Genomic DNA, 25,982 nt, shown 5'->3' with positions numbered 1-25,982 from the left:
TGAACATCCCGTCCTGGACGTTCACCCAGTGTTCCTACCACGCAGAATGGCAGCAGGAGGTGATGGGGCAGCAGGAGGTGATGGGGCAGCAGGCTGTGATAAACAGGGTGCAAAATGTTCACTGACACTGCATGTCTTCCAGGAACCATTGATAACTACTCTAGGGGGGAACAGGATTTTGAATTCATTAAAATTTCTACTACTTCTCATGCTGAAAAATAACCAAGAGAGAAAAAGGAAAACATGTTTCTTTTAGGTCACTCAAAATCCTTTTTGCAGTTTGAATTTTAAAGATATTAATCTTTTAAAATAAAAAATGAATGTAGAAAATCTGTGTTTTTTCCTTCTAAAAATACTTGCCTGGGATTTTTTTTTAGAACAAAATGTATGTCATTCTGGAATCAGTCTGTAGCAAAGGATCTGAGTAAATCTGAAGGTGTGGTTGTATTCTTTAAGTCATATTCCTTGATTGTCTACAACTTCATAAGGATTTTACCCAGGATTTTAAAATAGCTACTACAAGACTTAATAAATTCTGGTCAAAAATATTTTCTCCTAGCACTGAAATTAAAATAAAATGAAAACAGTCAGTTTTGTATTAAAATCAGTGTGTAACCTAGAGGTTTGTATGGGCTAGCTGTCAGCTGTCTCAGAAAATACTCTGTAATATTTACATCCTTCAAGGTTTTTGAGAGAGAAGATTAACACCCTGCTAATCTTTTCCTGCTGTTATTTAGTGAACTAAGTATTTTCTACAATAAAATTTGCAGGATTATGGTTTATGATCAAGGCTGTTATTTACAGATCAGTGTCCAGAGGGCAGTTCCAGCCCTGTCTCTGTTTGGCTGCCTGGTGCAACCAGGTCTCCGCTGCGTGACTCTGCAAGGGGCCCTGATGCTTCTGTTTTGAAGAAAAGTAACAATTATTTTTTGAAACTTAATACTGGATTCCTTTGATTTTAAAAATTTTATATTCTTTCCTTTGAACAATATTGGTCTGCACATTTCTGATTCAAATTATTTGTATTTTGGGTTTTAACTCTTTTTTAATGTCGCCTTATCTCAGGGGAGCTGTGCAGAACTTGGTGGACCTGTAGACTGGAAACTGTGGAGGACATCTGCACAGCCTCTGTGCTTTCAGCTCTCAGTCAGTGGCAACAGAAGTAAATAACTAAAGCTGAGGAACTGTGAAAATACTCCTGTCATGCATGTTTTAGTTTAGGGACCAATTTTAAATGTCCAGTGATATGAAGAGAGCTTAATCCAACTGGGAGATAAACATCCTCTAAATAATCTTTGCTGACGCATAATGCAGGACTGAGGTGTTCTGAAAAGGGACTCTTTAGTTAAAAATTATTCAAGAAGGTCTTGGGAGGATGACAGTCAACAAGGCCAGAAGGTTTCATAGAAACTGTAAGCAGCTGTTAAAGGCACAAGGATATTAATCTTTTTGTTTTGTTTTAGAATAAAAATGTCTGGTTGAAAAACATCCTGAAGAGACAGCCACCCACATTCTTCCTCCAAAGAATCAAAGATTCCCAGCTCACAGGCTTTGAGATGTAATTACAGTATGAGGAGGTTTGGGAGAGCTGAAAAGTCACCATAGCAACCTCCTGGCAAAAATCTTTGCACATCCAAAGTAAAGCAAAATTCCTTTTTATCTGCACAGCCCCAGTAAGTCTGAATGTCTTCTGTCTTCACTTGCTGCTTCTCTTCTTTCATTGCACTCCTTAATCACAGGTTTTTCCCACTCTGAGTCCTAAGTGTCCTCCTCTAAAGCTTCCCAGGAAAGTTTTGACCAGAGATAGATGCAGGATGCTGGTTATTAGATGATGCTCTGTCTGTGTCTTAATTTTAAAGAGGAGATGCCCTCACATGGCATTCCAAAACCTTTGCAATAATCTCTAGTGAAGCTTATAAACAACTGGTATTGAATAATTCCACCCAACAAACTAAACTGAGAAGCAGGGAAACAGAGAGAAGAAGATGAAGAAAGTGGAGAAAGGGGACGGCTAGACCTTCTCAACCTCTCTGGGGTTGCAGTAGAAACTCCTTCCATACCATGAACCCATGATACTAGTTTAACTGGTACACAAAGTTGACAGGTACAAAAAGATGACTTCTGAAGCACCCGCCCTTGAAAAGTCCTGTTCAGTCCCATGCTTGAAGAAAGACTCCCCATGGGGGAGTTGATGTGAATATTAGGAACTATGAAGCGTGAATTTGACAAGACAAACAGTGCATGTCTAGCAATTTCCATGAATAGGATCATAAGAGAAGGAAAACAAAACCCAGCAGCTGAGGCTGGTGGGTGGCAGGAGGGAGCTCAGCTCCAGCTGCTTGGCTGTGAGAGGGTCTGTGCTGGTGCACAGTGAGAATGCAGGAGAGGAGTTGCTGGATATTGGGCAGTTTGGCTAAGGAGTGCTGTGTAGTCTTCAGGGGAGAAACCTGAAGTCTGTGGTTTCCAAGAGGTAACCAAGAGGAGCAGACAGGTTTGTCAGGATGAAGGTGGAGCTGGATGGCTAGGTTATTCAGGAGAGCAGAGTAGAAGAGAGGCACACTTCCATCCTGTTTGGAGACTCGTGTCTCTGGAGGACCAGGGTGAACTGCAGTGTTAAACACCCTTGGGAGGTTCAGGCTACCTCCAGTTCCTCTTGTGTCCCTAATCAGATCCAGTGAGGAAGCTGAACTGCTGGGAGTCACTGCCAGAACATTTAAGATCATACTCCTGCAGGAGGCAGGAGCAAGCCCTCCAGGGCCTTATGCAAAACTTTTCACCCCTCCAGAACTAACTCTCAAAATTCAAGACTTGGCCTCCAGCTAAGCTATAGCCAGATCATCCTTTCCTGGTGCCACTCACTTCTTGGTCTCAACTCACAAATTCTCTCTTAATAGCAAGCAATATTTTAAAATCGTTTGAACTTGGCAATGACTGACTAATATCTTGCAGGAGGGAAGAAAGATACTGGTTGATCTTTACATTATAGTGCTATATACCACAAATAGAGGCTACACAGCTGTTGTGAGAAAATTACAGCTAATGTTGGTTAGTGCAGTCACTTCTGAATCAGAAACAAGGAGAACTCTTCAGTTCTGCTGTTTCTTTCTAGTCTGTGTTTTATAATTCTCCATGTTCTGGACTTCGCTCTGGACAAAACTTAATACAACCCTGTGACGTACCACAGACTGGGAGGATAATGATTTGTTTCTTAAATGTTATTGCAAAAGTCAACAAATCATTACTGGGGTAATAAAAGAGAAGGTTGGGAACAGAGATTTGTTGTCACAGCAGATTTTTCAGGACCTAAGAAATGTCATTTGAGAACAGGAATCACTTGCTCTTCATTGACCTACTGAGAACAATGTAACATCCCACCTGACTTTCTCTTCATCTTTCTCCTCACTTGTCTTTTGGCATCTCATGGAAGAAACAGTGTGGAGCACTTGGCAAAAATCTGCCTTGATTTCTGTGTGACACAAGGAGGTGAGTTTTTAAGCTGCACCTTTTAATGACTGGTATTTGTAGGATAAAGCGAAATCACCTGAAATATGTCAGAAGTCCTATTTAAGTACCACAGGCTGGGAGCATAATGATTTGTTCCTTAAATGTTATTGAAAAAGTCAGCAAATCATTGCTGGTGTAATAAAGGAGAAGGCTGGGAGAAGAGATTTGTTGTCACAGCAGTAAATGGAAAACTGGATGCCATTTCCTAACTTTATGAGTTTTGTAAAGTGCACTTTTAAAAGGAAATGGAAAGAGTTGTTATTAGCTCAGGGTTGGTTTGGTTGTTTGGGGTTTTTTTTATAATTTTCTAATGTTTACTTTACACATCTGGACACAAAGGGAGAATTTCCATTTTGCTAGTGTTCAGAGTGTTGTGACGTTTAGTGGGGAGCCCCAGGTGAGAGCTGTGTCTGATGTGAAGCCAAGTGATTCTATCATTCTGTGATTCCTCTGAGCTTGCCCAGTTTAGACAATCTGAGGACCGTGTTACATTACAGCCATTTTATATACCTTATTAGTAGCTAAAGATTTAATCCAATGTGGTCCTAAACCAAAAGTAAGCCTTACCTTTGATGCTGGTGAAGTGGTGAAGAGTACAGGGCACAACGAGTGAGCCTGGCTCTCTTGGGCATCTAGGCTGTCTGTCCATTCACTTGCTCTGGTTTAACTACAGTCATCTTTGAAGCAACTTGAGTCAAACTGAAGCACAAAATAGGACAAACTTCCAATTTATAGTGGCATATCTGGATTTTTCTTTAAGTGTCCAGTGTATGTTTATACCCCAGAAGTAGAGCTTCCCCAATTACAAGTATGTTCCCAGGGTTTTCTTAAACTGATGAAAGCTTGTTTATAGACAGAGCCCACTGGTGAGAACTGTGCTGTCCATGAGCAGCCTCGTGTCCTGCTTCTCTGTGTACCTCTTCCCCTGTCTGCTGTCCTGAGGTCTCCAGTCCTGCAAGAGCCTGTGGGGTTTAGCTGTGGGTCAGCACATCCCTCTAACCTCACTGCTAGGGCTTTCTATCTTCATTTCCCACACGTTTGTGGGAACTTCACCACTTTAGACAGGGATTCCATTTGGCCAAGCAGGTTAAAAGTTGCTAACAGGTCTGCAGAGTTGTGACAGATGGTCAGAATGTGCACAGTGTAATTGCCTCATCTCTTTTAGAAACCAGCAGAAACCAGAGCATTTATATAGCTGTGACCTTTACAGAGACTACTGATGTAGCAGCTCGGCTCAGTCATGGGGAGTTAGGACTCCTGGGCTCCTGTGCTGTGAGTGTCATTTCAGCAAACTGCAGGAGCAGTTTGATTTTCTCAGCCAAGTGTGTGCTCACCAACATCTTTCTTTCAGAACATGCCTAAAGAATGAAGATGTTCATGCATGGCCCTGGACAGCATTCTTCTGACAAGGCTCTTTGCATCTTGATGGTTGCTGCTTGTCTTTTCCTCCTAGCAGGTACAGTAACTCCTCTCAGGATTAACCATAGGGATGGTGCTGACAGTGGGTTCTGGGCACCCCCCAGCCCAAGAGATGTCTGCTGGTTTCCTGGTTTGTGCACACACCGTATATCTACAGAGGAGCTTGCTTTCCTCTTGCTCTGCTCCAGTGCAGCAGATATTCTTGCTCTGGACCTCTCCCTTCTCACTGCAGCTGGTACTGGGGTCCTTGTCTACCTCTGAGCATATGCTGACCTGCAGACCTACAGGTCTGGGCAGGATGCACATCCACCCTGGGATGCTGCTTCAGTCCGGGCAGAGGAGTCGGTACAAAAGAGAAAATATGGCAAGGAGTAAAATGCCAGGTTTTGGTTGCATCACAGCTGTTGTCCAGCTTTGGAGGTGAAAACCCTCTTGGTTTTGTCGTTGTTCGCTTGTTCCATTTTTGGGTGCCTTCTTGCATTTCTGTATGGATTTTCTAGTTTTACTTTGAACAATGTAAAATAAGAGCTGTGCATTTACTCACTTTGTAGTGTTCTGGGTAAAGCACGAAGCGATTTAAAGAAGCAAATTCCCAGTAATAATTCAGGCACTGAGTCAAACTCAGTAAGCTGAGTTTCATGAACACACCCAATACCCTTTCACTCCATTGCAAATCCCAGCAAAACAATATGTTCTATGTTGGTTTTTGTATTTCTTTCTTTGATTACTCCTCAAGAACAATGCAGGGCACAGAGATAATTTATGCTGCTAAAATGCACCCTGTAGCGCTGGGATCACTTCCAGCACACAGTACAGTGGAGGAAAAAATAAACTCTTTCCAAGTAAAGGCTCTATAATAAAAAAATAATTAATTTATGTCTAGGTCTTACCAAATGTACCCACTTTCAGCTAGGGCCAGAGTCTCCTGATCTATCTGCTGTAAGATACTGGAAGGCCTGACCTCTGAAGAGGTAGTTTCTCAGTGTGTCTCTGCTGGGATGCAACGGTGCTCTGGTAACTCGTGGAATGGGTGCCAGTTCTGCTCATTGTAATCCCACAGGGATTCTCATCTCATGGAGAAACCCATGGGAACTGCCTCCTTACCCCTTTAGGCCCTGCAGCTGATGGAAAGTATGGCTGAAGATGGCTGTAGCATTTTCTTGTGCTGTAATGAACTATTCACTGCTCAAGCTGTAACTGAGTAGCTACACTCACCTCTCTGCATCCCTAAAGCTCCACCACAGAGCTTCTCCTTCAGTCCCAGCACTGCCTGTGTGATTTCATGTGCAAGGGCTTGCTCCCACTAAGGCAGGGGCTGGCATGTTACTGGAGAGGTGCTAAACTCCCATCCCAGCCAGGGGCCTCCACCGAGTGGATGTTACACACTGCTGCTCTGAGTCCTATATACTCCCACTAAAGGGGAAAACAATTACCTTGGGTGCAAACCACTGTCACAGAGGAGTTGCAGCAGTGGAAGCTGGATGCTCCACCACACACTGGGGTGCTCAGTGGAGCTGATTTTAGAGCTGAGACAAACATAAAAGATAGCCAAGTGTTTTTATGTGTAATAGAAATGTTCTCTTTACGCTTCAAGCACACAAGGTTGTGCTAGGACAGCAATGCACCACTTCTGTTCACCTACAGGGAATTAGACTCTGCAGATGGATCATTTCCTACTTGCTTCTAATTTGAAGCGTGAGGAGCAGATGGGAAGTGTCAGCTACTTTTGCAGCCCACTACAGGTGTGACCTTTATTAGAAGTGCAAATAGTCACGAGAGGCTTATTGCTCAGTTTGGACTTGGGGGATTTATACCTAATTTACACGGCTGGCAATCAGGTTTGGAAAAAATTAAGTTCATTTGAAGAAGATGCTGCAAAAACAGCTTCTAGATATAAAAGACTCAGCTTAAAGGCAGTTCTTATCGAGAAGAAATATATCCTGCATTAGTGAAGCCCATGTAAACACGTGAATGTAATGGGAAGTTAAAGATGCAGAAGACCTGCACAGGAGGTTACAATTTGAATCTGAGTAATTACCACGGTGATGGTGCATGTGGGGCCACCTCACCCCCTGCAGAAACAGTCTGTTGGTGGCACATGGAGCTGGCTCCTGCCTTCAGTGACTGTGCTGCTGTCTAAGCGTGTTGCCTGTGGACTGCTGCTGCTCGGTGGCTTTGGGCACGCTCACAGAGGTTCATGCCTGGGGAAGGGACTTTGTTGTGTCTGGCAGCGACTGCAGTGGGACTTGCTGAGTAGGAGACCATGGCAAATCCAGGAGACAGAATGGAGATCTGTTTCTTATCATTACACTGGGCTGGCTCCTCTCCAGATATACAACAGACACTTAACATGGAGTGCAAAATCCAGATAAGCAGAGTGAATGACCCACCACAGCTTGCTGGTGTTCCTGCCAAACTGCTCCAGGAACCAAACTGGCTGAGTTAGAGCCATTGCAGCTACTATTCTGCTACTCTGCAGTCAGAGCTGGGGCCACTTGTGGGCAAGTTGCTGCCTGTGTAGGTCTGCAGTCAGTATTACTCAGAGAGGCTGCCTCTGTCAGCAAAACCTTTTGAGCAAGTTGTAAAGATATAATAAGATAATTGGAAATAATGAAGAAGAAAGATGCCCAAACAATTTCTCCAGAGCCTGAGAAAAGGACAATCTTTATGATTTTTACTTTTAGCAGAAACCTTGACCTAAAACCTGAAGGCCATGGCTGTGATATGTCACGTGGGAGCCAAAGCTGAAAACACTGCTTTGCCCAGCATGTGCTGAACTAAGACCTTTGCACTGGACACCCACACTGGTACTGGACCATGTGGACCCCAGACCTGAATTCTGTAATGAGTCCTGTTTGTCTCGAGGACTTTAACTTTTCCTTCACAGAATTAAACTCTTCTCTTTACTGGTAGAGTCAGTGGTCTCAGAATTAAATTTCAAAGGCAGCAAAAACTAGAAATAGAGGAAACTTCTGAATATTTAGTTAGCATTCAAGGACGTTCCCACTGTGAGGTCATACTGCAGCTTTCTCTCTGGAAGTGACACTTTATTTCCTTTCTTCACCCCCTTTCCTAATGCCGTTTGCTTACAGAAACACATTATCTGCATGGAGAAAGACTGGATTTACTGGGCAGGAATGATAAGTATGTGTCTCTGGTCAACATCAGCATCCCTCAGCTATGCCAGTTCACGGTGTGCATTGACCTGAACCGGGCTGCCAATGTCAGCTCTTGGGCAGCGTTTTCCTATGACACTGACAACGCCTCTACTGACATAAATGACATAGAGCTTGGGCTCTCTGGAGAAAACAAACAGTTGAGAGTCTATCTTTTTGGCACCAGACGAGACATTGAGATTGATCTGGCCCTTTCTGTGTGGTATAGCGTGTGCTGCTCCTGGGACAACAGGAAACAACTGCTGGAGGTCTACTGCAATGGTGATCTGATATATACCGAAGCCATGGGTGGAGCTGAGTGCCTGAAGCCCAAGGGTAGCCTGGTGCTGGGTCATCTGCACAGAAGAAAGGATGGCTTTATTGTGTGGGTCAGCAACAGCTTCATTGGCAGCTTGTACTACTTCCAAATGTGGGACCGTGTGATGGGTCAGGAAGAGCTGCTGGGCTGCACCATGGGCAATACTGTCAGCTGGAAGGAGGAGCACTGGAACTTCAGCAGCATCCCCCCTGTCACAGACCATGACCTGCGCTGCGGTGAGTCTCTGCAGTGGTTCCTCTTCATGGGGCTTGCGTGTTGCCGGGGATCACGCACAGAGCAGGGAACCCTCCACTGCTCAGGACAACAGGGATTGTCTAACTGCCTCTGAGTCACTGCTACTGTGACTGAGACCAGGAGTGGACAGAGCTGTAGCCATGCATAGGACACTGTTACTCGCTCACACAGGCTCCTCTTGAGGCAGGTACTGATGTTGTGGATGAGGGAAAGCTGGCAGGGGCAGGTTCTGCCACTGAAATCCCAGGGAGGCTGCTGCCAAGTGGCATTTTTTAGATGAATCTTCTAAGGGTTCATCATTCTGCTGGGGCACCAACCTGCTACTCACCTAGCCTGACATTGAGCAAAGGAGGTTGGACACAGATATTTGCTTCCAATATGTTTAACAATATTTAACTAGAGCCATTAGTTAGATTATAGTAATTACTTTTCCACAAGACTCCTGTTGTGTGTCCTAGAGGGATGTTGCTTCAATGAAAGAACTCTCAGCAAAAGCACTTTGGTAGTGTTTTGGGTTATCTCATCATTCAAGCCTGATGTCTGTATGTACTACACAGTACTTAAATTACACAGTATTAAAACAGAGGACCAAGACTGACTGATTGACTAATTAAGGTAAAACTAACAACATGCTATGATATTTAGGTGCTCTACAATAGCAGTGAATGCATCTTTAGTAATCATCTGTAAGTTGATGGCTTCATGGCAAAAGCAGAGGCACAGTCAGAAGTAATTGGCCATTTCAGGTGTCGATTTTGAGAATTCAAGGAGCATCCCACCAGACAGCACATGTCTGTCAAGTGCAGCACCCACTGACTTCACCGCAGCTCCCGCTGCACTTTGCCATCTCCTGCTCCAGGTTTCATTGAACCAGAGTCCCACTCAGTGAGAAGTGCATCAGGAAATCACCAACTGCTGCTGAAACCTGTGCTCTGAGGGTTCCCCCACCACCACCATTGCACAGCCCCTTGCTCTGCACCAATGAATGCAGGCACTAATAACAATTGCTGTAAATTCTGACCTTCCCATCTCTCTCTTGCCTTTATCCACTTGTCCTCTTTCTGCACTGCCTGTTGCTGGAGCTATTTCCCCACTTATGTCCTGACTGGGAGTGGGACATGTTCTGATGAGGAGGGAGGAGGAAGGCTCTGTTTCCCTTTTCCAATTAACACCTTTGCCCTCGGGCCCATCTGTTCTGTGGGAAAGGCCTGCACTTGGCTTGGCAGGAGTTGTGAGAAGCTTCATCATGTTAGCTGATGAAAAATTTAGCACCTAAATTAAAAGCCTCTGCTCAGTGTTCCCGTGCTTTGTTTTTTTCAAAAACAATAACCTGGATGAATTTGAGCAGCTTTTTAATGAGACAGAGCATGTTAGAGAGAGGCTTTCAATGGTCAGGTTAGAGAGAGGCTTTCAACGGTCAAAGCCTTTTCTTCCTCCAAAGTAGTCTCCAAGAACCAGGCCATTTCCTCTAGTTCATAGACTCGTAGGACAGTTTGGGTTGGAAGGGACCTTAAAGATCATCTAGTTCCAACCCCCCTGCATGGGGGGTGACACCTCCCACGAGATCAGGTTGCTCAAAGCCCCATTATTAAGGATTCTCCAGTGCAGCCTGAATTAGACATTCAGTCTGGAAGATGTTGGCCCAAATATTCAAAGGTTATCAGCAAGGGGAAGCAGCAGTTTTGGTCTCTGAACTACACCAGCAGTAACAGAGGCTGCTCTTGCCTGTGGTCCCATGGACTGCTGGATCCACACTGTGTTCCACATGTGGAGAACAGCTACTGGAATTTGACATTTTCCCAAGAGCAATAACTAAGATGACTGTTGTGAAGTCCTAGTTACAGAGATGTTAATAAATTCTAATCATTTTTGAGAATGTAGTGTCAGATCTCAGCAAGACCTTCACTTCTGCTATAAATCTGCTCCTTTAATTAGCTGAAATTCATGCAATTGCACAGAGATATACTGATGATAGGCAGGGATAACAGTGAGTGGTGTAAATCCATACTGAGATTTAAGTCCTGTCTGTCAAATAGGGGAAGCTGCATTTGGCTGCAGTTTCTATGGGACATCATACATACTGAGTCTATGTGAGAACATCTGGGGTATGTGTATAAGAAAGAGTTGTGCCAGAGTGTTGGGATGTAGTGAAATGTCATAGGGAAGTGCCACTAAAATGCTCATGTCATGACTCAGGTTGCCAATTAGGCCCTGTAACAATTACTAGCTGAAAGGTTTGCTTCTTGTGTTTCTATTGTTTATAGACCTGTGCATTGCTTGGTTCACCTTGACAGTAGAAAGCTTATACAGTTGTGCTGGGAAGTTGGGCAACCTCCTTTGTTTTGGAAATCCTACCTTACTTTTGGAAGGCCAGGGCTCATTTAGGCAGAGTGAGTGAAACTTCTCATGTGAATGTAGCAGGAAGCAGCCGTAAGAAGGTGTGTTGACTTTTTAAAAGTAATACAATTATCATAGCAATTTCACTGGCTTTGCTTGGTAGTAGGAGTAAAGTTATTGTTCAGCCTTTGTTTTTTTCTCAGAGTTCTTGAAGATGATCTGTTACTTTTCCAGCTCAGCTGTGCCTTTGCTAAAAGTGTAGAAGTAAAAGCATGTGTTCTCATCCTCTCACTGACTCACAGTCTTCATCTCTTCCTCCCCCTTCCTCACCCACACACTGATTTTTCTTCTTAATTTTAAATAATCTGGGAAAGAGATGAATATAAAATATCTCAAAATGACTGCTAATAATATAGAAATATATTTATTACCGTTCTCGTATTGGTTGGTCTAATTTTTGCTGCTCTTCTATTGGAAACCATACATATTTACAAGATGCCAAGTAAACCATTTATTAAATTATCAAATCAAAATCCATGACTAGGACTTTTAAAATGTCAGCGGTACAGTATTTTTCTAGCTTCAGATCTCATCTGTCATCACGCCCTAGCCCTCCTTTCATGAATGGAATGACATGCATGTTAATTAAAGCAAATGAAGTTGCAGGGTGCAGGTGGCTAGTCCCACACCTGCCTGCTGGTAATGATCCTTGACATGTGAGAAGAAACAGATTTTTTTTTTTTCTTCAGGTGATAATGAGAAAGAAAGAAATTAGAATCTGTGAGATTGTAATTATGCTTCATTTGTAAGGAGATGAAAACGCACTGTGAATTACACTCCTCATTAGCATGGGTTTGTGGCTGTTTGGCTATTTCTCTTTTTTTTTTCCCCTAGGATTTTTTTTATTATTATTTTATCCTGGCTGACGCTGGATGATATCATACATCACCCCTGAGGCAATGGGTTTTGAAACATTTTACTGCTCACAACAGGAACAGAGTGGAGCCTATAATCACTCAGCTATATGCAGATTCCTCCTGTCTGGAGAGGATCTGCAGCACTGTAACAATCAGAAGGACAAGTTAAATCCTAGGCGTTAAACGGTTTGGTCTATGGCTTGATAAATCAAAGCTTAATGTGGCTGTATTTCTGAAAGGAAAGAAAAAAGAATTTATTCCAGTGATAGGGCAAGTCATAGAGTCATAGAATGTATTGGGTTGGAAGGGACCTCTAAAGGTCATCGAGTCCAACCCTAATGTCTGCACAGTACTGGCCCTTCTGCGTTCTCCTCACACTTACACTGTGACACCAATTCTTGAAAAGAGCTTGTAACAAGACATTCATTTTCTATGAGCTTGAAACCAGGGATTAATTATTTGTCGCATCACACTGGGGCTCACAGAACCCATTTCACACCACTGGAAGGCATACAGGTTTCCACTAGAAATTTAAACTGTGGGATTGAAGTAACAGGATTCTGGAATACCTGTCTCTGTGCAGCACTGGGGGTCAAGTACTCTAGGTTTGCTTCTTCTATTCTCATGATAGTGTGTTGTGAGGATGGGGAGGGCTTGGTGTGCATGGGAGCTGATGGAAAAAGCACACCCACTTAGTTCCAGGTCCTTCTGTTTTCTTTAGAGGAGTTGTTTTCCTTTGTCTCTAGGGTTTTGTTTTTAATTTAGTAGATACTTCAGGCTTCTTGCTTCCTGCATATTCAAGTGTATGTTAAGCAGTGTTAGTGGCTGTTGGTGGGAGGCCTTTGTATTGAAGCTCTGGGTCTGACTTGCAGCTAGGTCTTTTCCAAATTTAGGATCAGCAAATAGCCATTATGTCAGGTCATGTTTCTGACCTATGGTAGGCAAAGGATTTGAAATGGCAATGTGGCAGCTTGCTCCCAGACTGGCTAGTGTCTTAATGGAAGGGTGAAGCAGATTAAATTAGTCCTTTTTTTTTCTATCGGTTTACTACCACCTCAGAAGCAAAAGGCCTGAGTAAGGAGATGTCCAAATGAAAATCTAAGCTTCACCAAGCATCATGGGGAAAGCAGGCTTTCTATTTTTACAGCTTTCTGTAAACCCTGGGAGCAGAAAGGACTGTGCTACAAAGAGCTCTGCCAAAGCAAGTTTCTGGACAGTTTGATCTTTTGAACAGCTCGTGCATCTTTCCTGCTTCCCATCCCGCTGGCTCCAGGTGTGGAAGAGCCTCCTGGCTCAGTTGTCGGACAGCTGTGAGCATGCTGCCTCTGTTGCTGATACCATGGGGGCTGAAACTGCTTTCCTAGATCATGAGATGATACCAAAACGCAGACCAGCACCTCTGAGGAGCATTTGGAGGCTGAAGGCCTGAGCTGAAGACTGAAGGGTCTGAGCTTAGTCTTCAAGAGCCAACCTTGGAGAGATAAGTCAGAGCTGGACTTCTAATAGCTTTTTTTGTCCTCTTGTTCATGAAGTTGGAATTCAAGAGATTGCTCTGGTTTGACTTTGTGATGAGTGTAGAACTTGTGGTTTCATGCAAAGGGTAAAGTTGCTTGTTTGTCTAGGAAGCAGAACCTTGTGTGCTGTGCCATGCCTATGCAGAAGGGGCTTTTGACTTCGCCTGTCCTTTCAGGTTCACAAAGTAATCTGAAGCTATTTAAGATAGAAATCGGAGGCTTCAGGTTGTTAACAGCCCCTGTTTCTGTTACTGTCCATGGAGGTATGGCCATTGATTTGAATGGGTCAGAGAAGGGTTGTTATATTTTAAGCATGGGTGATTCTCTTTATCTTGAACTACAGTACAGAAAACAATATTTTATGAAGCGTGGCTTTATCCTACTTATTTCCAACCACACTCCTTATTCACAGACATTTGGTTCCGTATTCACAGGGTAAATTTATTTCTTTTAGTCAGAGCTAGAATGTCAAGTCTCTGACAGTCATGTGAGTGAAGAAAAACCCACAAATTACCAGCATAGCAAGGAAATGGTACCTCTAGAGCAAAATCTTATGATCCTGCTTTTCTGTCATCCCTGAGGCCTATAATGTTGTATGGTGATTTGGTTCACTGCATTTTTCTGTGGTACATGGGACAAACATCACCCATTTTGTCCCTGTCTCCCTGATGATGTGGCAGATTGCCTGTGAAATGCAAAATCATATTTGGCTTGACAAGGTGATTCACTTCAAGGAAAATTAGCTATGAACAAATTCTTGGAATTCTTTACTTTGAAAACAACAGGCAGGATGGCCAGCATTTACAATGGGAATCCTTATGCCAGGTTATCATTAAACCAGAGACCATAAATATCAATGTTCATCTCGCGTGGATTGCTGCATGTTAAGGCATTAGCATTCAGTATCTGACAAGTGCCTTTTCCTGAAGGCTGGCACAGGTTACATGAGCAAGAAGGAGACAGAGAGGTAACTGCTCTTCAACAAAAGCAATGAAGAAGATAATATTGCAGGATGCCTGGTCTTCCTTGTGCTCTGAACTCTTCAAATCCTGTCTTCTCACTTGTTAGGCTGTAGTTACCTTGGGAGAAATTAAAAACCCAACCATACACAGGTGTATGTTCCTCCTTTGCCTTCACCCTGCAGGGGTCTGTGGGTCAACAGCAGCTCTTTGTTACGGTGACCTTCTCTGAAGGACTCCTACCCCTCTCTCACCTGGACTATGTTCTTCCTTACACTTTTCAGCAGGCTCAAGTGAAACATCCTCAGGAAGGGCTCCTACACTGCCCCCGTTCCCTCCGACCCGTAGTGCCAATGGCTCCATTCCACGTAAGTGCTGAACAAGGACATTTTAAATGCTGACATGCTCATCACTGACACTGCTGCCTTACATGTGACAAGCTAAGAGCCAGTCACGTGTTTAAGCTATTGCTGCTTAGCAAGGTGTTGTATGTCAGCAGATCCTCCTGTCTCTTCCTGTGCATTCTTAGGCAGTAAAAGCCAAATTAGCACACCCACAAGTATAAAACAACTTGTTTGTTAAGCTTTGATAACCTGACCACGTGTTTGGGCCTTTAGACTAGAAATTTAATAAAATTCCTAGCAAGACATCAGTAATCTAGACTTGGGCACTTAGAGTTTGGGATTGCCCAAGAGCCTTGGTGACCATGGGAATGGGAAACACAACTGTGGTTCAGAGGGTGAGGAGATGGAAAGGGGCACAGGCACCTTCTGTGCAAACTGCAGGAAGCATCTCACTTATGTTCTCTTCTTACAGTCAGCTTCTTTAACGTTGACACGAACTTTTCTCTTTTCTACACAACTGAGAGAGTTCCTGATTACTATGATGCAAGGAAGCTTCTTGAAAACTGGGTAAGTAGCTTTCTTTTCTCATTCTCATGTATTCCTAGCAAGTATCAGATTATGAGGACAGCTGGTACAGAATGCAAACTGAGGGGACAGCACAGAAATTGCATGTCACAGTACTGTGATGTTTCAGAATCATGTTATCCAATGCATTTTTAACAGGATAAAATTAATTCTGAAGGAAAGGAATAGTTTTGACATTTTGTAAAAATTTTTAGCCTTTTTCATTGGGATTTAGAATTTTGATGACAATTCTAAGTTTACAAGAAGATCTGCATAAAGTACTGATAATTCAAGTTAATAAAAACGTTACTGTTTTCTTTCCAGTTTAGTATTGTATTTACTGGAGAAGAATTTGTTGTGACAAACTTTAAAGTCAGGTAAGCCTCTGGCTGCATAGTTGTGTCACCTTGACCCTCTGTCCTTTGAGTGAAACTGCAGCCAGGTTCCAAATACCCATTTCACAACTGACCAGTCCTGTGACAAGGGTGTAAACCAAACCCCCAGATCTGCACAACTGTGCTCATGTGGAACACTCACACCTTGTTTGCTGGGCTCATTCACCCGAAAATCCATACCCTGCCTAATGCAAGGCACGTAGCTGCTGCCAAACCGAGACCTCGTCTTTGATCATATACATTGGCTCATGACAAAGATGAAATCTTTGCTGCCTCTGCAGTGTGTGAACAATGAGTCAGGAGGGCTGATGTATCTGTTACACCATCCTGGCAATTCAAAAAGTACAGAATTCTTGCAGGAGATGTAAAGTAAGGCAGAGCACTGGTACCTGCAGGGCTCACTCACATTCATACTGCTGGAGCCCTGTTTCAGCCATGAGTGCAAAGGAGTTTAGGGGTCACATCCACCACAGAGTGAGGGTCACAGACCCCGAGGGCCATCTCGTTTGTGTAAGTAGGTACACACTGGCTTTTGTGTGGCAGTGTCTTATGGAAGAATATTATACTTCCAAAACCTTGCTCAGAAAGAATGGTCTGTTGCACAAGGCTTTTTTATTTCATCCCTTTTAGCCCAATGCAGCTGTATTCATACCCGAGCTGTGAGCAGTTGAGAGGGGTACTCAGCAATTCATAGAAGTATCACTTTTACAGACATGGAGTTTCATCATTTTATGCCTATTTCAACTTCTACTTTCTTCTCTGACTTCCACAGTTACTGCTTGCTTTACAAATGACAATATAGTAACACACTGCACTATTTACATGAGCTGAATCTGGCTCAGAAAACCATAAGAGAAGGGTGGGTCCCATTCTGGAAGAAGCATTTTTTGGCAGGGTGCATACCTGCTGCAGCACTTGGTCCTGGTGAATTACATAGCTTTACCTAGGCTGAGTTTGAGATGACTTCTCTTCTGCAAGGTCTGGCTCACTGTGGTCACAAGATGCATTTTTTTAGGTGATACAGAATGGGTCATATTATATTTATATACTTATTATGAACGACTAATTATTCTATTCTCTTTTGCTTGCAGGGGTAATTATCCACAAAGCAGTGTCTATAAGAGGGTTCATGTATGTAATTTGTTATTTTCTAATTTAAAAACTTAATTTTTCTTATGTCTGTATAAAAGATATAGTAATTGCATGGTTTAAATGCTGAACTATTGTGTTTTGATGAAACTATTAAATATTGACCTTTGATCTGGTAGGTGTACCCCATGTAAATTGCTGGGCTGGAGAGACACTGTGTCTTAACAGATATTGACATGTCCCATGCAGGCAGAGGAATGCTGGATGTGCCCAGCAATCTCTACAAGGTTCTCTGCATGAGGCAACATCAATACACTATGATGCTCTGTTTTATCCTGATGTACCTCTAGGAGTACTGTGAAACAAAGGTGACTGTAGAGTCCAGTTCCAATAACTTTTAAAGCAACAGGCTCTCTTTTAATGAATACACTGAGTTTCTGCTGTTTGCTTTCATTCCACCTTACACCAAGATGATTCTAACAGCTTTTAACTTTTTGTGTGCTTCCACGTGAACTGAAGATGAAGGTAGAGCAGATGTCACAAAGGTAAGACCCACGGTTATGAACAGAGTTCTTATAGTTTATAGTGACTTATTTTTAGGATGAGGAGGAATTCTACCCCACCTCAGCTGTTTTAGTTTCAGAATAAGTGGAACCTTTAGTTGTATAAAACAGAACAACACATGTAGAGTCAGAGCCACATTAGTGCTTGACTTAGGGAATTGTATTTTAGCATCCAAGGTTTCTGTCATATCTTGAGAGGCTCAAAGTGCTTCCATGGCAGGCTAGGAGGTTTGTGCTGTGCTGTAAGAGTTGGCTGGCTGTGAGCAGTATCCTTCAATGGGGCCAGAACAGTGAGTGGAGTGTCCAAGGAAAATGCCAGGATGAATCCTGCACCTCTTTTGTAGGAAATTAGAATTGACTTCTGACCTCAGGCCAGAAGAGGAAGGGGACCTGGCTTCCCATCACCTTCAAGGGGTTGCAAATGGTTTACAAAGGCCATGTTGAGTGGAGAGCAACTGTGTAGAGACAGGAGTGAGTTGGAAACACTTGAAACATCCCAGGCCTAAGGAAATCTCACTTACTAGTGCTCAGTTAAATTAGAGGTCCATTGAGGTGGCTCATCCACAATTGAGAGCTGGCTCCATGCATCTGTCTGGCATGCCATTCAAAGAGAGATATGGTCTTTCCAAACCTCTTAAAGTCAGCAAACATATTTACCCAGAAGAATAGCTGTTTTGAGGAGAGAAAGCTGGAAGCCAGTGGAGATACTGAAAGCAGTTTCTTAAAGCTCAGTTTCCAGGGGGCCTTGGAACCTGCTGCCTCTGTTTGGACACAGGGGTACTCAAGGACCTATCATTTTATGACTAGTTCACTCCAAACTTTAAAACATGGTTGAAAATTATTACTTATGACAGAGAAGTTCCTTTGAAAAGATAACATGTTTAGGAAACCTATTACCATGAAACCATAAAAAGATTCTCGTATCAGTATTCCCAACAGTTTGTACTTGAGAAAGCATTTCCAGTGATAAGGTCCTAGTGTATGTAAGAAGTGGCATTTGTTGACATTGGCCATAGGACTGCACTTATGGTGAGCAAAATACAGACATAACTTATCCAATTTGATACAATTTTGGGGGTTACTCCTTAATTTTGTAGCCACTTAAATTGTGAAGTGTTACTAATATGGTACCCTTGTTTGTGTATTATATTTGCAGCTACATCTGTAAGGCCATTATAAAGGCCACATCACTTGAAGTACAAGAAGTTCTGAGTCTCAAGATCAAACAGTTGTTCAATGACACTTACAAAGAGGGACCATTATCCTTATATGTGAAACCTGGAGATGTGGCTATCAAGCCAATAGGTAATACTTCAGTAAGACCTCTTTGGAAATCATGTACTTTGTAATTCTGGCTACAAGCATTTTATCAAATTTAAATTTTGTGCAGAGGTTAGGCTAGAAAAAAAGTCCTTACAAGTAATCCAGACTGACCTCATCTGAAGGGCAACCTGTAGAACATCATCCAATGATAGGAAGATCAAAAAATTGGCTTCCAGACAAACAGGTAAGCTGAAACTTGAGTCCTGGTGCCAGGGAAGGTTGAAGCATCTTTGCAATGAAGGCAAGGTGAGGCTGATACAGCAGCAAGTCCAGGGGCCCCTGCTCATAAATAGCCAGTACCCCAGAGCCTGGCTATTGAGGCAGGTCAGAGCCAAACACCAAAACCAAAGCCACTGCTGACATTTGCTTAGTGCTAGTGCACATTGGATCAAGCCTCGAGTCACAAATAATCTCTCTTGGTTTGGTTACAATCTCTGTCCCTCCTTAAAAAACAGAAGCAAGCCAGAGATAAGAGCTAGCAGACTGTACTTGAACTTAAAAAAACAGAACCAGAAACATTTTATACTACAGACTTACAAAAGTTCAGCTGCAGACAATAAAACTACAAGCCTGGAGGAAAGACATTGATAGGATAATGAGGGCAGTGTGAAAGCTAGATAGAGATAGATTAGAAAAGCCTGTAGGATGTACTGTCATTAAATATGGTTTGTAATGCTGGGAAGCTGACACTTATTTCAGAAATGACCTTGTCAAACAAAACAGAAAAAATTGTATAAAATCAGAGAAAAATATTTAAGCAAAATGTTTTCTTGAAGCTACTAAACTTGTAGAATACTCCTATCAAATCTGCAAATTACAGCTCTTTCCCATCAGGAGAGGAGGTCCCGAGAGCAGCGAGGTCCCTGGCTGTCAGGAGGGGGGCTCTTCTTCTGAACTAGGAAATCTTTTTAAAGAGCTTTTACGTATTTCTTCCTCAGCACTAATGGATTGTCCAGAAAGCTTTTCACACACGACCTACAAGGGGAATTATTCCTGGCCAGTAACGAGTCCAGCTACCAAAGTGGAAGTCAGCTGCAGGAAGAACCCTCTGCAGTTGGCTGAGAGGAGCTGGTGAGTGATGAGATCATCCCATTTTGGTTCTCAGATCATCCCATTCTGGGTCTCGCATGGGAAGTGGGAGGGAGCACCCCGCCTTGTGTGATGGGAAAGCAGCTGGTGCTGTGTCCTGGCACACAGCAGTGCTGTGCCAAGGAAGGTGCAAAGCATACAGGGCCAGTCCAGCCTGGGCTGCAGGAAGAGGAGCGTTGTGTCAGCCCCATCACCTGCAGCAGGGGAAGCCAGCACAGCATGAGGCCAACTTGCTGCTTGAGCAGGGGGGAAGCAGATGCACTGTAGCATTCTGTGCCATTGATTTATGGCTGTCTGCCCTCCAGATGCATTTCAAATTGCTCTGGCATTTGGGCTCTGCTCCCACTCTGCTAAATGAGTGCTAAGTCAAATCTGTCTTGCAAGTCAGTTTTCAAAATTGGGCTAATTAATTACATTCTTAGCTACTTAAATGAGAAATATGAAGAATATCAATTATGTATTTTTTTCTTTAAAAATGTACACTATTTTTATTTTTCAGTGCAATAAATATTGAACTTGAGCAAGCTTTCTGGAAGAAACCAAATATGACTGCATGTAAATTACTGAAAGAACTTCCAAATAATATTTTAGACCTCCATGATGTCACAGTTACAGAAGGTAAGGCACCAGATACTCCAGTGACACAGTCAATCAAAGTAAAAATGGTTATGCCCAGATAATGCTTATGTCAGATGTTGATAGTTTTATGTGTCCTACTCACCTGGTCATCTTAAAAGTGGTTCTAATGTAGAATAATTTTGCAGGTGCTTAAAAATTGTCTACCTAGTATTTTGAAGACTTGTCTCAATTCCTATGCTTAGATTTAGAACTAAGTAAAAAAACAATGAGTAATGTGACAGGTTTTGCCTCTCTCTCTTACCACATCAAAGTAGTTCATAATATCTCCTACAAAGAAGCACAAATTGGTGGAATTGAAAAGTTTGTGCTGTAATTCATGTAAATTATAAGATGACCTTTACTACCTGATTCTATCTTTTTTAAGCTATGCCAAACAGTGCGAGTTGTTTGAATGGTGAACAAAAACAATGCCACAGCTCATCCACCTACTCAGCAGTGGCATCAAATAATAGATCACTGAAAGATAAGTACAGTTGCATACAGTCTGTCTGACTCCCAGGGTGTAAAACTCAGCTTCTGTTAAAAAAATACAGAAGGATGGTGAGATGATGAATGGCAAATAGAAATTTACAAACTATGCCATTCAGAATTTGCTTTTGCTGCTATACCAGTTAAATAGCATTTGGGGAGAGGGGCAGATCTTGTGTCATTCTGAACTCAGAAATGTGACCAAAGTTAAAAGTAAATATTATTTATAGATAAACTTTATAATTCAAAAGCAGGTGAAAATATTCTTCTGAAAAATACATCGTTTTCTTCCTTTAAAATACAACCTGAGATATCCAGATTTTACTTTGAATTTTTTGCCCATATCATTGACATGTTGACAACTTATTAACTTAGGACATAATGCTGTAATAGATCAGAAGCATCATGACCATATGGAAATACAGGAGAAGCAGAGTAACTCCCTGCTTTAACATAGAGACATGTAGCTATATAGCTAGACATACAGCTGTGCCACATAAATCATCTGTACTCTCTTTTTTTTTCCAGAGAATGCACAAGATGTTGTACAGCATATTTTATACCTCTTGCCAGATGCAACACTGCACATGGAAGAATTAAAAATCATTACAAGTAAAATTTCTGATATCATAAGTCTTGCAGATATGAGCATGATACTTGCTGAGACTACATTGTCTATATTAAGCTATATTTTGCTGCAAGAAATGGAAGATCAGAACATTAGAAAAATGACCAATAGGTAAGTAAGATAACTTGCCCAGAAATGGCTTCCTAAGCTAAAGTGGCACCATGCAGGAGTTCAGTTTATTGAAGCACCACCACAAGAGTTAGTAATTTCTGTACTTGGATCTTAAAGAGGTTTGTGGTTCTTAGCAGTAGAGGTTGGCTCTTGTGTTGTCAGAGATTCCTTTCGCAGAACCACTTCTGCAGAAGTCACCACCACAGAGCTGTTCTCTCTGGGCATTCCAGCCTGGAGGCAGAGCAGGGAGACTGCCTAGCTGCCAGCTCACCTCAGAGGTGATCTTTACAGCTCAGCAGTGAGGTCTGTTGGCAGGTCAGCATGGAGACACGTATCTGTCCCACCAGCACACAGACTGGAGTGCGGTACCAGTGCTGATAAAGATTTTTCAAACATAGCTATGCAATGTTAGCCTTCAAAACCTACATTTAGGATCCTATGTCCATTATGTGATTCTCACACATGCTAAAATTGAGGTTGCTAGATAACTTTAAAAACATCTCTCTTCTTTGACATGTTAAAGGTAACTCAACAACCTGTTTTTGAAATGTGTGGCTCCTGTTGCTGAGCAGTGCACTGTTCAGAAAGCTACTGCCAGCCTTTACAAAGGCAAGTGCAAGTGCACAGGGTTTACTTGTTTCTGGTCTGGGCAAAACAGCTTGCCCACTTCTCACTGCGTGGCCTGAAGCTCCAAATAGGAAAGTTTATTCTACTTTGCACTGGCAAATTCAACACTAACCAACAGTCTAAGAGATGCCATATTCATCATATACAACAGTCTTTCAGCATCTCTCATTTTAAAGACTGTGCCCCTCTGCAATTTTTTCTCACTTAATGTAAAATGATATTTTAATAAGAAATATTAAAACAAATATCAAAATCAAGAAAAAGGAACTTTGCACTTAAGTTCTAGGTGGGCATAGGCAGCCCAGTTGCTTGCACTGGACAACTACGCATTGTCTTTTCAAACTCAAGACTCTGCAAGGAGGAGTAGCCAAAAATAGCTTGGAAAATCTGCCAGGGAGAAAGCATTGAGTAGCATCGTGATCCTTTTGGCTGTACGTTGTCTATTCAAAGTCTGCTGCTCTGCAGTGTGTGGCGTGGGGGCTGTGATAGCTGCCAGCACCCAACACCTCTGCCTTCTCAAATAGCCTGGGGGGGTTTTTAAGAGGAATATCCATCACTTCAAATTCTTCTCCTGTGAAATGGAAAGATTTAGGGACAAGGATGATATTCTAATAGAACCTGGATTCCTGAGACTTTATGGAGATAGATTTGGGATGTAAAAGTTGTAATAACAATGTCTTTACAGTTTTTTTGGTAGAATCTTAGTTATTTTAGTTTTTTCATAAATCATACCTCAAAAAGAGTATGGCCACTGTGATGTTGCCTAACAAGTGCTAGCATGACATCCTCACAAGGGCCATTATGCTCCTTCTTTCAGGCCTCAGCAGAAATTTTGGATCCCAGATGTTCTGAGGAACTTGAATTCCAGACTTTGCAGCTCTAGAGCAGCTGTGGCTGAAGGATCCCATGAGGTTCCTTGTGTGCCTGGGACTGACCATGCACAAAGATAACACCAGGCCAAAGGAGGACAGGAAGGATTTCTTTTGGTCTGTCAGAGCCAGCTGTCATACACGTTTTCAATAATTATCCCTTTTTGCATACTGTTGAATAGCCTTAAGGGAGGCCAGACAAGACATGGAGCTGTCTCTGACTCTTAATACCCATGAGCATTAAGGAACCCTAATTGCTGCTTCCTTTGAATTCCAGCCTCCTCTCCTTACTTAGGAAAAAAAACCCAAAACAACAATGACACTGAGAGCAGGGCCCAGAAAGCCTGTGAAATCTCATCCTCACAGATATTCAGAGCTTTATTGGACAAGACCCTGAGCAAGCTGAACTACCTGTCAAGTACACCCTGCCTGGAGGAGGTGGGGAGTTGGATGACAGGCCTCCAGAGGTCCCTTGCAGACAAAATTATTCTGGCTCTGGTATTTTATCTGAGGGTACAATTACATGTTTGAAAATAATCAGATTAACAGGTTTTACAAATTACTGCCTCCCAGATGAAATATAGTATTAATTTTGGGTGTGAATTTCAGCTCAGGTCTCCCTAGAACCACCTTACATTGTCCCCACAGGAGGGTATCTTCTACCTGCCTGACTTTCAGGCTGCTGAAACATGCTAACTCAAATGCTTGCCACCACCTGCCAGACAAAATGCCACCTTCCCCAAAATGAGCCCATTCTGCCCTAGCAATTGCTCCTTGTGATCATAAATCAGAGCAGAGGTTTTTAGCTGAATGTCTCCTGGATTCATATTATGAAGCCAGGAGAACATTTCAAGAAATTTATCTTTTTTTTTTTTCCCCCTCCTTTTTTTCCCCTTGCTGTTGCTCTTGGTAAAGTATCCTGAAGACAACTGAGAAGATAGGCTATAAGGTGACTTGCACAGAAAGAAATATGTCAGTCATAACCACTTCCTTGGCTTTGGTGGTGGTGCATCCAGATCCCAGCATGTTTGGAGGACTGGCTTTTGGCGTTACCTCCTACGACAGAGGCATGGATCTTAAGGTGGGAGCAAAGCATCAAAGGATACTTAACTGAGGAATCACAGACTAAACCAGATAATCCTGCTGCTATTTTATGCTGTTGTGTATTTGACCTGAGGAAGGCAGCTCTGAGTGTGTCTTCTCTCTCTCCTGCAGATCAATGTTCAAGAAAACCCTTTCAGAAAGGCCTTGGCCTCGGTGTTTTTGCCAAAATCACTGAAGAAATTCCTAGGGATTGAACACTCTGACCCAGACAAGCATTCAAAGATCCAGTTCAAGTTTTTTGGCACTACTTCACTCTTTGTGGTAACTATGACTCCTAACAAATGTTAATACGGCATTAATTAGTTCAGCTGTTCTTGGTGCATGCAAAAGAAAAATCCCAATAGCATCATCTCTTCTGGGTACATTTAACATCAAATGGAGAGAGCACTAAGAAATGTGCAGGGAAAATGTACCCAGGCAGCAAAACCTTCCCCATGGCAAGGCCGTTCTGAGAGGTGTTTGTAGACCTGATTTTCTGTAGCTGATGTTATTCTAATACTTCTGTTCAGCTGGAAGAGAACGTACCCTGGTCTTCCTTTGACAGCAAGTTCTTGCTTAAGGAGCATGCATAGTACGTATCAAATATAATGAAAATAATTTCAAGATTTATATCTCCATTAAAGAACAGCAGCACTGATATGCAGTGTTGAGGACTATTCTAGTGCTTGCTGTGTTTTAACTTGGGGTGGGAGTGTAATTTAAAAGGGCGACATTTCTTTCGGTATGATGGAGCATACAGTGTGCTGAGCTGTGGGTTTCACACAGAAGGAGCATTCACAATTGTGTCTACTGTCTAATGAGCTTAATGATGTACAACTAGATGTTTTGATGTACTGAAAGGATTATACAGCTTTCTCAAAGCAGCTGATGCATCTGAAACTCTGTTCTGCTTCGGCTGATGTGGAGACTGTTGCTGAATTTGCAACTAACTACATTTTCTATTGAAGTAGCAAGTAGCTAAATTACATCAGGCATCCCATAGTGTTTAGACGATTGCCATTTCCAACAAACACAATTTAAAAAAATGGGAGCAAGGAAGAACTTGGATTTTTTTTTACATGCTTTTTTTTTGCCACTGCAGGATGAGAGTTTAACGAAGCAGAGGTTGAATACTTACGTTGTGAGTGCCAGCATTGAAAATGCATCAATTCAGAACCTTAATGAGCCTGTGACTATTACTCTTCAGCACATAGACCAAAATACGGTAGGATGTGTTCATTTTATGTGAGGCATGTTGAAGCAGAGCCTATTTCACTTGCCTTACAATAAACTGGCAACAGGACAAATACACTTAAAGCATTTTGCTGCCTGACCTCTGCATGATAATCAAGCAAAACATTGACAGTTCAGAGAGATCTTGGTCTTTAATTCTTGCAGGTTAGTAAAGCTTTTGTCTCCTTTCTAAATCCATGCTTAGCAGCAAGGGATGTTTTAATTTTTTCCTTGTTTTGATCTGGGGAATCTTTTTCAAGGAATAGTTTATTGGCCAAAAAATGCCAGGTTTTGGGGTTGACTGAAATGATTTGTAGTTGCTCAGAATTCAGCAAATTGTTTTAGTTGCCAAAAGAAGTAAAATCAAAACATTTCATAGATATAAAAATTAATTTGTTTTGTTTTGCTTCAAAACTAAAATCTATCTTCAATCAGTTTTGATGGGCATGGCTCAAACTTCTGGACTGTGTTCCACCTTAACATTTTTGCGTGGCAACTGTTTATGCTCCAGCCTCCACACAAAATTATTCAATAAGATTAATTTGATTAAAGTTCAAGTTAATGAGAGCTTGAAAATG

The 25,982-nt window shown here is 42.3% G+C and overlaps 1 protein-coding gene across 1 annotated transcript in view; it reads left to right on the top strand.

Moving 5' to 3' along the window:
- The first annotated feature begins 7,186 nt into the window (after window positions 1–7,186).
- Window positions 7,187–25,982, top strand: part of GPR112 (G protein-coupled receptor 112) — a 27,845-nt gene continuing 9,049 nt past the window's right edge. The window contains exons 1-12 of the mRNA XM_008949534.1: window positions 7,187–7,364; window positions 8,016–8,633; window positions 13,597–13,683; window positions 15,196–15,290; window positions 15,612–15,664; window positions 18,491–18,639; window positions 19,596–19,728; window positions 20,246–20,364; window positions 21,382–21,592; window positions 24,004–24,169; window positions 24,304–24,453; window positions 25,274–25,396. Of these exons, the coding sequence (XP_008947782.1) occupies window positions 7,187–7,364; window positions 8,016–8,633; window positions 13,597–13,683; window positions 15,196–15,290; window positions 15,612–15,664; window positions 18,491–18,639; window positions 19,596–19,728; window positions 20,246–20,364; window positions 21,382–21,592; window positions 24,004–24,169; window positions 24,304–24,453; window positions 25,274–25,396 (2,082 nt within the window). The remainder of the gene's footprint in view (window positions 7,365–8,015; window positions 8,634–13,596; window positions 13,684–15,195; window positions 15,291–15,611; window positions 15,665–18,490; window positions 18,640–19,595; window positions 19,729–20,245; window positions 20,365–21,381; window positions 21,593–24,003; window positions 24,170–24,303; window positions 24,454–25,273; window positions 25,397–25,982) is intronic.

This window comes from Merops nubicus, unplaced genomic scaffold (assembly GCF_000691845.1).
Source record: "Merops nubicus isolate BGI_N331 unplaced genomic scaffold, ASM69184v1 scaffold18651, whole genome shotgun sequence".
Classification (NCBI taxonomy): domain Eukaryota; kingdom Metazoa; phylum Chordata; class Aves; order Coraciiformes; family Meropidae; genus Merops; species Merops nubicus.
The sequence above is the reverse complement of the archived record's forward strand: the minus strand, read 5'-3'. Positions and strand labels throughout refer to the sequence as shown.